This window comes from Dendroctonus ponderosae, unplaced genomic scaffold, assembly GCF_020466585.1.
Source record: "Dendroctonus ponderosae isolate FM_Combo_2020 unplaced genomic scaffold, Dpon_F_20191213v2 Dpon_F_20191213_1, whole genome shotgun sequence".
In the NCBI taxonomy this organism is placed as follows: domain Eukaryota; kingdom Metazoa; phylum Arthropoda; class Insecta; order Coleoptera; family Curculionidae; genus Dendroctonus; species Dendroctonus ponderosae.
Window position 1 is genome coordinate 63439169 of NW_026017110.1, and position 12249 is coordinate 63451417.

At 34.9% G+C, this 12249-nt stretch overlaps 1 protein-coding gene across 1 annotated transcript; it reads right to left on the bottom strand.

Annotated features, from left to right (window-relative positions):
- Positions 1–752: 752 nt before the first annotated feature.
- On the bottom strand, positions 753–11538 carry LOC109540850 (ras-specific guanine nucleotide-releasing factor 1-like). The gene is made up of 21 exons (XM_048668471.1): positions 11414–11538; positions 9594–9808; positions 9065–9259; positions 8843–8949; positions 8599–8746; positions 8041–8521; positions 7536–7729; positions 7123–7248; positions 6748–6986; positions 6536–6633; positions 6375–6478; positions 6043–6310; positions 5271–5618; positions 3691–4622; positions 3300–3634; positions 3025–3232; positions 2875–2972; positions 2520–2802; positions 2262–2459; positions 1956–2136; positions 753–1836 (listed from the first exon to the last, which is right to left on the bottom strand). The coding sequence occupies exons 2-21, from the start codon at positions 9735–9737 to the stop codon at positions 1817–1819; spliced, it is 4707 nt and encodes a 1568-aa protein (XP_048524428.1). The 5' UTR covers positions 9738–9808; positions 11414–11538; the 3' UTR covers positions 753–1816.
- Positions 11539–12249: the final 711 nt, after the last annotated feature.

The following is a 12249-nucleotide window of genomic DNA, read 5'->3' on the forward strand; positions in this document are numbered from 1 at the left end:
TATAGAAACCCTGGCCCCAGAACTTCGAATGGAAATTATTGATTTGCAATGTAGCGATATTTTTTTAGAATCAGTTTAGATCAATACTGGAATGTTATTAAAGTTTTCCACTCTCACAATTTATGGAATTGTCTAAATTTGCCTGTGACTATGTATGTTACCGCCATTCAAACGAGTTACTTGTGCAACCAAAATATTTTCAAAATATGCTAAGAATGTTTACAAATCTAAGTTAATCTGTCATCTTAAATCAATGCTGATTATTGGCACAATCACATTTAATCCACAAGTGCTTGTTTTCAAAACAGTAATAGCAAAATTATATTTTCGAAAGATCCGATGTAATGTTCGTGCAGGCTGCTATTAAGAAAATGCTATATTTTTAATAATCAAGTGTATGTTTCATTGAATACCCAGAAACACCCAGATGCTCCTTTGACCTAGATTGTGCAAAATCTCCAGGGAAATTAAGTTATTCTCAGTTATTATGCAAGCCTAAGAGGGTAGGGACAACCATTATTTCAGATAATTCTGGAATACTTATTAATTTTCTCATTTAATTTTAATGCGCCAGGGTAATTCAGCTAATGTGAAGAGGGTACTTATAATATTTAAGTTTTTACCTGATAAACTGAGCAGAAAAAATTGTAAGTTGTTGAGTTAACAATTAATAGTAACCTATTAAGTAATTACCTATGTCAAAAAGGACGGAATATACCGAACACTTTTATATATCTATATATAATGTGCGAAGTATTTAGTAGCCCTCTAATAATGCCACTCAAACATAAGGTGTAAATGAATATTTATCCAATCAAAGTTATGTTACTATAAAAAAAACTCGACTATTTACAACTAAATTATTAAATGAGTAGTAGGTAAGTAATTGTTGCTGAAGTAGTGAGTGAGCACTTAACACTAATGAAATATTTTTAAAATAATGTTAATGAGAAAAAATGAGCCACACAGAACTCCAACCAAGATTCATATTTGTCTTACTTTGTTCAGTAGAGGTAATTTTATCTGGTTACGTAAGAATCGTTTAAATATCTATAAAAAAAAACACTTTAATTATACGTTGAATATAACATATATAAACTTGAATATATACATAATAGTCCAACAATTTGACAACAAGTTCTTAGTTAAAATCATATGAACGTGCAGAAAGATAATTTGACAATAAGGATTATTGATTAATGGCAGAAATTATTTGAGCATTGACATATACATACATATTAGGCATAACGACGTTAAAAGTTAAGTCAAATGCGTAAATAGAGTTGACATCGTTTGGAAATGGTCCTCCCTCAACATTTATTTACTTTAATACTACACATACAGGTACAGTAATAGTTATTTGATATGCAGTTAATAAAAATTGAGAAAGCAAATAAAATGTACCTACAAGGAAGGTTAGTAGATGTGTATTTCAAATACTTATTTGTTCCTTTCTATCTGATTGTCTCCAGTGATTACTATTATTTCTGTTAATATTATGTAAATATACGTATATATTTGCATTGATATCCAATACTGGCGCCAATAAAAATAATTCGAAAATACATTATGAATTTTGTATGGAACAAACACTATACCTACGTATATGTATGTAATAAAATGTTTCACTTAATTTTGTTTTTGAAAATACTTATTAATTATTTTCTAGTCAAACGTAATCAATTGAAGCATGCGGATTGGGATGACGATGGAAACAATGTATTTATAAAGTAATACGATCCGTAGCTGTATGCATGAATAATTACTCAACATGCAAACATGCCCGATGGTTTTTAAGTTGTTCGAAACCAGTTCTTTACCAAGGCGTCGGGCCTGCTAAAAGTTAGAAGTATAGTTGAAACACAACTTACAATTATTGACATATGTATGTGCTAATATTCTGAACTCTATACTGACGTTTAACAAAGTGAACTAAATTAAGTCTTAACTTTTACCAATGCTTGATTGCGTTGTTAGTCTTGGAGTTCGCGGCTCAATCTTCAAAGATGCTTTGAAGAGTTCTTCCTCTTCCATCAGCAAAGACGTATCCAACAAATAATTCGAAACACGAGTAACCAAATCAATTTTATAAGACGTCTGCTGATACTGGCGTATTTCACGAATTATGTGGGCAATCTAGAAAAAAAAGTATGTGAATATAAGGAGCTCATATTATTCATCGCAATATAGTAAATCAATTTTCTCATGGCAATACTTTTTAAGAATTCTTTCTAAGCCATGCCTATAAACTCACCACTTACCATTCGCATTTTCGAAAAGTTTAATAAATTATTATCCACAAAATTGGGTGTACCTTCCTCAATAAATGACAAATCTGTGAGGTAAACACCCAAATATGGAATGCAGGGCGGATCGCATTTGTGCAATGCATCTCTGAGCATTCGAAATCTTCCATCAGAAGAAACAATTTTTTGATGCTTTTCTATTGATTGTTTTGCCTGAAAAATAGTGTATTTTTTCCTCATACTGATAAGTTACGTTCTATATTAGGCATTTACGGTCTTCGAAACTCTCTCCCACGTGTTCTTTAAACGAAAAATAGCAGCATTGGCAAAAGCAGAACATATTTGCAGAACTCCATTGAAATTGTGAAGGCATCTGACAATATCAGCTACTGCCGCCCATTTCTCTATCGTTTCCACTCGGGCCACCATATCGCTTTTTCGAACAATTTCCGAGGCTATTAGCCGAGAAACGTCATTAAATCTTTTGGTCATCATAACTACGTGTAGCGCCTTTTTTTCCTTATCAGGTTTCAACCACGAATGACCCATCAATTCTCTGCAAAGCAATGGCAATCAACTCAATTGTCAACTCAAATACTCCAATATGTGATTGATGAAAAACACGTACTCGGGAGCTATTTGCATAAAGATTTGATGGTCAATATACGTTAGTTGTTCAGCTATTTCTAGAGCTGACAGGCTTTCAATTCGTTCTTTACTGGGTTCCTTAAATACATATTCACATTAAATGGAATGTTAGGTATTTCTAAGCGCATACCAGTGGAGGTCTCAGGAGCTTTACTAAATCAATTACCGGCCTTTCTTCTTCATTCTGCTTTTCAAGCAGCAGAAGCAACTGAGCAGCTGATTTATGCTCAGCCGAAGTAAGATTCGGATGGCAACGAATTTCTTCCAAAAATTCTTTGGTTTGACGCTTCAGTTCTTTGTCTGCTTCAAAATCCTTACCTTGCTTTGAGATCCAGTGCCTGTAAGTGTGCCAAGACAATACCTATAAAGTATTATTCAATGCATGCAGTATTCTGCAGGCTATACCTTAAAACGTTCAAAACTCGCATAGTAGCGGCAGTAGATATAATAAATTCTAAGGATTTTGTTTTATCTTCCACTTGATTTTGCTTTTTTTGGTACTGCATTGCCACCGGATTATCAGCTGCACACGTGGCAATGGCAAAAGCTGTACTGGCATAAGACGAACTACTTCGTCGTTTAGCTTGCTTTATGCCACCCACCACCACTCCTGCTTTACTTGGAGATTTACTAAGACATTCATGTTGGACACTGGATCTTCCAGTAGTAGAACGGCTTGACGGTGGTGGTTCTCGCCGCTCGCCTTCCTTTTGTGAACGTTGGTAAAAGTTTTGAAAAAACTGTTGAATAGCAAACACAGAAATATCTTTCATACCACTTTACGTAAACGTCTTACCCCTAAAATAATTTGAGTGGATGCCTGAACAGACGCTATAGATGTTCTTGCGACGTCGTCCGTCTTTCCATCGGATTTTTCCTCCAAATCTAGCAATTGATCCATCAATCCTTCTTCTGGATGGGTGTCGCTATCGATAGATAAGCTTTTAGCCCTGTCAGTCTTACGCTCCATTCTGGGGGAAGAAATGTGCCGATATATGTTTTTTTTTCGTTCATCCTCTCCCGACTTGCGACGCTCTTCGGATATTTTAACAACTGAAGATCCACTATCCACTGACGATCTTTTGCGCTCATCAGGACAAATCAGTGGACGTTTTCGATCTTCTAAGGACTTGTTTAACTTTTTTTCCGCAGAATCAATACGGCGCCGCTCCTCCAAACGAATTCGTTCTGAAATCTCAGATGTTCTTTGCTCTATGAAAACGTTACGAATATCTTCACATAAAAGAGATTTTTTTCTTTCCGCGGTCACATCCGATTTGCGTCTAACTTCTTGTGAGACCTCAGATGGCTCATCCTGGCGCGCACTATCTGACTTCCTTCGATCCTCAGATTTTCGACGAGCCGTTCTTTTTTCTTCAACGATATCACGTCGTCTTCTTTGCTCTACCGTCAATTTATCCATTGGAAGATCTTGCCCGCAGTTACCGCAAGGGTCTGGACCAGTGTCTGAATTCACAAAAGCCATGACCGATTGCTTAGCCATAAATCTATTACTTGCATGAAATAGACAATACAGACCTGTTAGAGTGTCATTGCTACTGGACGGTTCCACTTTTGGAATCGATAGAAGATTATTTTCTTGTTGTTCCACTTCTTCCTGTGTTTCTTCGTAAGAATTCACTTTTATAAAAATTGATTTTGCAACACTTTTCCTTCTTTCTGGTGTAACTTGTGAACTTGGATGCCTTCTATATGGCTCATCTTCATCTATAGCGAAATAATTGTAGAATCTGGCAAATTTAGCTTTGTTGGTGGCTGTCAGATGCTTGGACGAGATAAAGTCGGCGCGGAAATATGCCGACTCATTATTTTCACTAACACGCCAATCACATTTCTCTATGATTTTGTTTTTCTTTCTTGGTGGTTTGCATCTGACTCGCAAAGCTAAATTTGTCTGCTTTTAATATTAAATAGATAAGCTTAAAACGTTTAATAATCATAGGCCACGAACATTAGCTTTATAATACATAGAACGGATTTCGCACTCAATTATGCTCTTTCAATAAATAATAAATTCTCGGCATTCCAAGTTTGACATTCCCATACTTATTATGTTATTATTCTGCTATGACGATTCGACACGATTGGCAACTAAATATAAGTGAACTTATACCCAGAATGAATGATCTTGTTATTTAGAAATTAATATTTACTAATATTTTTGGCCTATTAACGATATTTCGCATACAAATGTTAGAGAAATGAGTTTCTCTCAATTTTCTGAAAAAGCTCCTTTATATGCGAAACAAAATATTGTCACATGCGATTGATAATAAGTAATAAACGAAATTACATCGGAAGATAATTATCACCAATACGATATTAACATTGCAGCTGCATCAGTATTTTACTTACATTTAGATATTACAACATTTCTAAGTGGTCTTTGCCCCTGGGAATCATAGCTAAATGAGCGGTCTCTGTCGCTTGCTTCTGAGCAATATCCGGATACTGAACTAGCCCCACTAGTTCGTCGGTGTGGAAACTGTAGTATACTGCTTCGCCTCCGATAATCTTCATAAATTTGTAAAGTATTGTCTTCTTTATACTGCAAGTATTCCGCTACAGCCATTCTTTCCCGTTCTTTTTCCACACTTGCGTAATAGACTCTCTTAAGGGCAGTTAAAACTTTAATTCCATCAGTAAATACTTTGTAGGTCAACAGGAACGTATTCAGGAAGTCGATCGAAAGAAACCGAAGATCTAAAAGACGATCTACGTCGTTAAGCAGTAAAGCGTTGATAAGTAATTACACATTACCTGTGATATAACAAGAAAGAATGATGGTAAGCATGCAAGACATGGACGAAACACAAAAATGTCTTGTTCGACTGTAAAAGATGAAACCTGAGTGAGAGGAAATACAATAATGCAAAAGTTCATCATGCCTCAAATGTTACTACAAAATGGAAAACGTTCCTTTCAAACCACATTTCACACTTCAGTTGCTTAAGTAGCTACATACTCTGACTGGCAGCTGAATTTCAATAAATCAGCAAACTCGAACTCAAAACCAAACTATTTCAAACAACAAATTTTTATCCATTTTTCTATGTACAACTTCAGTCACAGTCTTCATTCATATTTAAGCAACTTAGTTGTATTGTACCCATTTTTCCAACTTTACCGGTTAGTCTTTCCAGAAGTCTATCCGGAGTAGCATAGCGTATTTGCGGAATCTTGCACGAGTTTAAAGTTTTTGAAAACTGAATGTCAGGTTCATCATGAAACAGCCTTGGATCGTTTCGAATATATTGCGGAAGGTTAATTGAGCTGGTTTCAGTCATTACTGGATTGCAAATCTCACTGAACTGTGCATTGTCGATACAGTCAGCTAAATCGGAAATCCATGCAGCCTTTTCGCTGACTGTGGGGGCTACGAAGTGAATTACAAGCTGCGGAAAAAATGGACGTTGTGAGCGATAAGCTGTCTAATTCAATTCATAGCCCGTAACTTACAGGTGTTTCTGAAACTTTGCTATCTATCACAACTTTAAAATCTCGACCATGGTACAAAGTGTTTTGTTCCGCTACTACTGCCGATGTGGACTCCAACTGTCGCTCTAACATAAAACATACAAATTAAATATTCCGTAGGTATTCTGAAACTCTAGGTTTACCCAAACTAGCTTCTTCGTTTGGCTCATCAATTAATATACACTCTCTCATAGGAATTTTACCGATATTGGGAACTAAATGCAAATTGCCATCACTACCCCTATTAAAATAATTATTATTTTCATTTCTAGTATTTCACTAGCACCTTTGCTTCATTGTCGATAGGTCGATAGAGAGTAGAGCCGTATCCATTATATATATCATTTAATTTTACCTTGTAGTTATAATCAGGTGATAACTAAATAAGAAGCATTGCCTGACTAGTTCCTTGTCTGATTTGCTCGACATCTTAAATCCTTTGAAAGCCACTTTTTCTTTCTGCTTTTCCTTGGGAATTTGAATCAGAGTTCCTTGCCGCACAAAAATTTGTTTAACATCCAACAAAATATCGCACCCTTCTACGATCAACCTTTCGACCGCTAAATTTTTTCGAAGGTGTTCCGTAGCAGACACCTGACATGAAACGCATAATGTTATTCAATTTTAACACAAATAGCGTGTTTATATAATACACGTATTAAGTATATAAGACCTACTTACCTGCCTATACATAGGCATATTTAATATTTATATATTTTTTTCAACTTACTTCATCATGCATTTGCTTGGATAAATTTTCAAGTTGCACCTGAGCTGCTTCTAAGCTTTTTCGTTCGACATGCTCAAATGGGGTGTGTGCGAGTAACTCATGAAGTGTAATAATATATCTTGGAATCTACAAAATTTCATAATATAAGACAAATCCGGTTATGGGAAGGTACCTACATTTTCATTCAAAAAATCGGAAATGAAAGGGTATTCAAAATTTCAATTAATGTGCACACGGTTAAACTTGAAATTAATCCGTCCAGATGAACAGTTGAAGAGCAAACCAATAGCGCAACAAATAAATTCAAACCAGTTGCAGGAATTCATAAAATGTAGGAAGTAATCAAAACATATTTAGTATTTTTTTATCTGAAGTAGTCCAAGTAGAAACGGATAACAGGCTTATGTACTTACCTGATGCATCGGATATGTCAAAAAAGTCTCCAGGGAACGCCCATTACACATTGGTTTAGACTCAAAACGTTTTAGCGTAGATGCAAAGGGTTGATTTTGTTTGCATTCAGTTAATACTTGCAAAGAATAGTGATGATTTCTTACATATTCTTGGTAAATGCTCAACATCGGAAGCAACATCGAAAATAAATCTCCTAGAAATATTAAGGGTGAATACTATACAAATGTTAATTATTAAAGAAAATTGGGAAACATTTTCTTAGTGCTGTCCGTGGGGTTGAACGTAAACATTCATATTCACATGTTTTATCAAAACATTTACATTCGATTTCACTCACACAAGTTCTATTTTTCGCCCTTTTGCAGTAAGATGACATTTCCCTGCACGTTGGTACTGCACTAACACTACTACGTACTACTGCTACTACTAATGCTTGTAGTTAGTTGGTATCACATATTCTTATTTCCAAAAATGCAAAAATAGAAACACGTCGAAGAAACCTACCTAGAACTAGCGTAGGCCAACTTTCCAATCTAGCAGTTAAACCTTTGAGGAAAATTTGGTGTAGAAAAAACACAGTTTCGCTGTTTAAGAAAATCGAATTGACATCGTCATGTGTGCATGGTGGTTTCTTGGAAGACGCAGCCATTTTAAATGGTCTGAGAAAGCAAGTAATCAACACCTCCATTTGCTGAATGTATTCTTCTTCAGCCTCAACCAGTTGGAAAACAACATTATTCCTTTTTCGCAAACGCTCAGCATGAGGACTTTTAATGTATTGCTCCACTATTTGCTTCCACTTTCTGCGACATAGCCATCCCCGAAAAAAGCTTTGAACTTTCCTAAGCTTACCCAGCTTTTCTTCATCACCCTGCAGGTCTTCATACAAACAACAAAGGCAACCTGAATCTTCCACATTCATGCAGGTATGAACCATGTTACATATAAATCGTTCTGCATTGCGCTGTCTTTTTAATGAAGTCAGCTAAAGTACATACCAAAAGTAAGTTAAATCGACCGAGATATCGATTGAAATTTTAGGAATATTCAACGAATGTATACCTCTTCTCTCAAAAACTTCATTTCAGCATATAAATCCTCGCAATGCAAAGAAAATTGCCATTTTGCAGTTTGCTCTGCTTCGACGACTTGAATAATATGCAAATGTTTCGCTGTAACTTTTTGCATCTCTAAATATTGTTTACTGAAACTATATATTCAAATATGACGTATTTTCATCACTTAATCATTTAATCCAGATAAATTAGTTATAAACAAATGTGCGTCAGGTTTGCTCCTACCCTACCTTGCCTTTTCCAGTTCATGTATCCAAAGTACTGTTTCCGTTTCTGCTACGCCACAAAGTTCAAATTTTCGGACATATTCTTTTCCAAAACTTATTTGGAAGCAAAACTGAAATAATATATTCAGATTACGAAAGTTAGGTCAATCTGCGTATATAAAAGCGTTGCCAATGTTAGAAACATATTGACAACAATAAAAAAAAAACATATATTAAACTACCTACATTTCGGTCTACATACTCTTTCTCCTTTTCCACTTTCTCTGCTTTTTCTCTCTCTTTATCTTTCGATTTTTCTGGCGTTGGAGGTAGTAAACTACTATCACTGTAGATGACCCGTTCCACGTAGGAGCCTTCCAAGAAAATTATTCCTAATGGTCTCTCCCTCTTGTCTTTGTTTTCGTAGTAAAATAGTAGATTCTGGAACCAATTGCTATTCAGTGAGTGCTAGAGAATCAATTTCAGCTCGATTTTCTGATTTACGTTTGTTAAATTTTCTTTCCCTATTCTTTCCCTATTCTTTTTCAAATAGTGACACCGATGTTATTACGGGAAAAAAATCCTATAAAGAATTTCCTATGGCTTCTAGATTAAGTAAAAAGTCAATAGTGTTCATTGAATCACTTCTGGACGACCGCTGTAGATTTATTTAATGTGCTTCGATGCAAATGATTTAGACGGACAAACGGCGAGCTCGGGAGAATTAACTAGTCATCCGGCAGTTGGACACCTGATGCAAATGAGTTTCACTTACTTGGTAAAGAACAAAAAACCGTAGTTGCCATTTATCTGACATTGTAGACTTTTTCCATAAGGAGCCCAGTATTTTAGAGTCACCATTAGCTCTTTCAGATAAGAACAGAAGTTGGCTTTCATTAACTTTAATTGATTTTTGCATCTTTGGACTAAGCAGAGATCCTGATGCCGAAGACTTTTTCGGCTCTTTCGAGTCTTTTGAATCTTTTAATTCTGAAATCAAATATGCACATAAACTGAGCTTATGAATTCAGTTTCTGACTGAACATAGGTGTATATTTGCAAAAAATAAAATAGCATTGCAATTTTTTGAATTATTTATTATTTGCAATAAAACTTAGTAAACTTGCTTTTGGATAAGTGAATGAAAATCTGGCATTTAACATCGGTACCACCTTCAAAAATTCATTAGAAATTTTCAATAATTATATCAATTTTATAAGGTTTGATTTCTTCAAGACCCACCTGGATTTAGACTGGCCGAAGAGACGGCTGATGCGTTTCGTAAGGACATTTCTATTCAGTAAACTTCTGCTCTGTAATAATCAGGTAAATATAGAGGAAGAAGAAATTGATTTGTTATGTGAATCAAACATAGCCTGGACCACCTTGCAAAAAAGGTTTGCGTAATATTTTATTAATTAATATTTTCCTAATTTACATATCCAAAATTCGACAGCAGTGTGTGTAGTACAAACATCTTTGCTGACACATTGTTGAACATTTCCAATTCCAATCTATATATATATATATATGAAATGAATGTAAGTCTGTTTGTCTGTCCATAAAAACTCCAAATTTAACCATCATCGCACCGAGCTGCAAGGCTGAAATTCTGTAGGTAGGTCTTAGTTTATTGGAGAGTAACTTCCTGACAAAATTTCAACTTCCTAACTTTTTTAGTTTTTGAGTTACAATTTACATGTAAGTCTATGGGTCGCTCCACAAGTATTTTATACCTATACTACTTTTTTGCATGTCGGTTTTGCTCGATAGAACCGTTTAAGTTTTAACGATAAATTTTCTTTCGCAAATCTGGCTCCCTCCATTCTAAACATCTATTTCATTTAATCGGTGTACCATCTTTATCAACTTACTTCGATAATTGGAGACATTCTGGTATCTATTTTCCGCACTACGTAATAAACTTTCTGTTCTGTGTCTGTTCTCATAGAGACAAAAAACATTGAGAGTTATGTCTCTTACATTGTTGCACCAATCTTCTTTAACAAAGCTTTACATTGGTTACATGGTGGTGACGTTTATTTCGGAACAACGCCACTAAATATCATATAGAGCCAGCTAAATCTGCTAGACATACCCAGTTTATAACATACTTACACACACAGACAGAGTTTTCAAAAATCCTAAATCCACTCCTATCTTATCTTCCTTTGTTGAAAGCAAACAGTTAAATAAATATTTAAGCAGAACTTAAATGCAAAACGTTAAAAATGGAAAAGGTTCATAAGAAAAAAAGGAAATACTAAAAATTAAAAAAAAAACTTTTATATCTTTATTATCTTAAACTATAACGACTAAAATGTAGCGCAACTGTAAATAATTACTATTTGAAACGCTCTAAAATTGCAAATAAACTTTTTCGTTATTGAAATAAAAATTCATAAAAATTGTATGTTACCAACCGAAAACATATATAGATTGAAATTAGTTCAAATTCGTAGTAAAGCTCATATTTGAAACCGCTTAACATTTTGAAAGTATAAATAAGATACGTTCAGGTATGACACTGTTCTGTACCGAAATACGTACCGATTAAGAATGGGAAATATAGGAATTAGCAACAGTTGTACTTACATGTATTATATATTACTACAATAAAATGACACGTATCACGGTACGTTTTGGAACAGGGTAAAGTGCCTCACGCTTTTATAGAGCATGTTGTAGACTAAAAATGTGGCTCTATCCTATATGAGAGAACAAACCGTAAAGAAATAAACGCCATAGCGCAAGCGTACTTGTTGCTCTTTCTGATTGAATGTTAAGCATGATCGATACGATGGTATGGTTCATGTATTTTAATCCTTTGCAGTCAACAAGATCTTTGTAACATCTGCTCACCTGCCTTCACGATTCCCAAAGGAGGTATAAACAGCCACACTCAGCCTAACGTAATAATCAAGTATAGCTCTATCTATAGAGCGATGACGATATAGACGATGTGTATTAATATTGTTAATTTATAAATTCTTGGAGATGTCGTCCTAGTTGGGAAATTTGGGTTTAAGCTAGATATACACCCATATCCAAAACGTCATACTTCTTTATTTTCCAACGTTTCGGTAGGGCTCTGCTGCCTTCCTCAGGGTTACCGATACTGTAAGGAAAACGAGAATGCAAAATCTAGCTTTAACAGACCTATTGTTCTTGAAGAGCATATTTTTGAAAGAAATTTTACAAACTCCTAATATTTATACCAAAGTTAAAAATCAATTGTGCAAGATTATGACAAATTTTAATGTTTTCCGTCCCGTTTTTGCTCATATCTCGGAGGCAAAATGAGCAAGAACGCTCATTTTTACATCATTCAAGACGGAAATAAATGGCCTTTTTAGAAAGTGAACCATGGATGGGGAATTGTTGGCAGTTTTCTCAAAAAATGCTTGAATTGAAGAAGTTTTAGATTTGCG

Excerpts from the sequence above, each read along its gene's own strand:
- LOC109540850 (XM_048668471.1), bottom strand. The coding sequence starts at position 9,737 with ATGCAAAAATCAATTAAAGTTAATGAAAGCCAACTTCTGTTCTTATCT. Across the intron at positions 4,623-5,270 it reads AAATGTTGTAATATCTAAAT|ATGAAGATGAGCCATATAGA; the intron begins GTAAGTAAAATA and ends ATTTCGCTATAG. Across the intron at positions 1,837-1,955 it reads AACAACGCAATCAAGCATTG|CAGGCCCGACGCCTTGGTAA; the intron begins GTAAAAGTTAAG and ends TCTAACTTTTAG.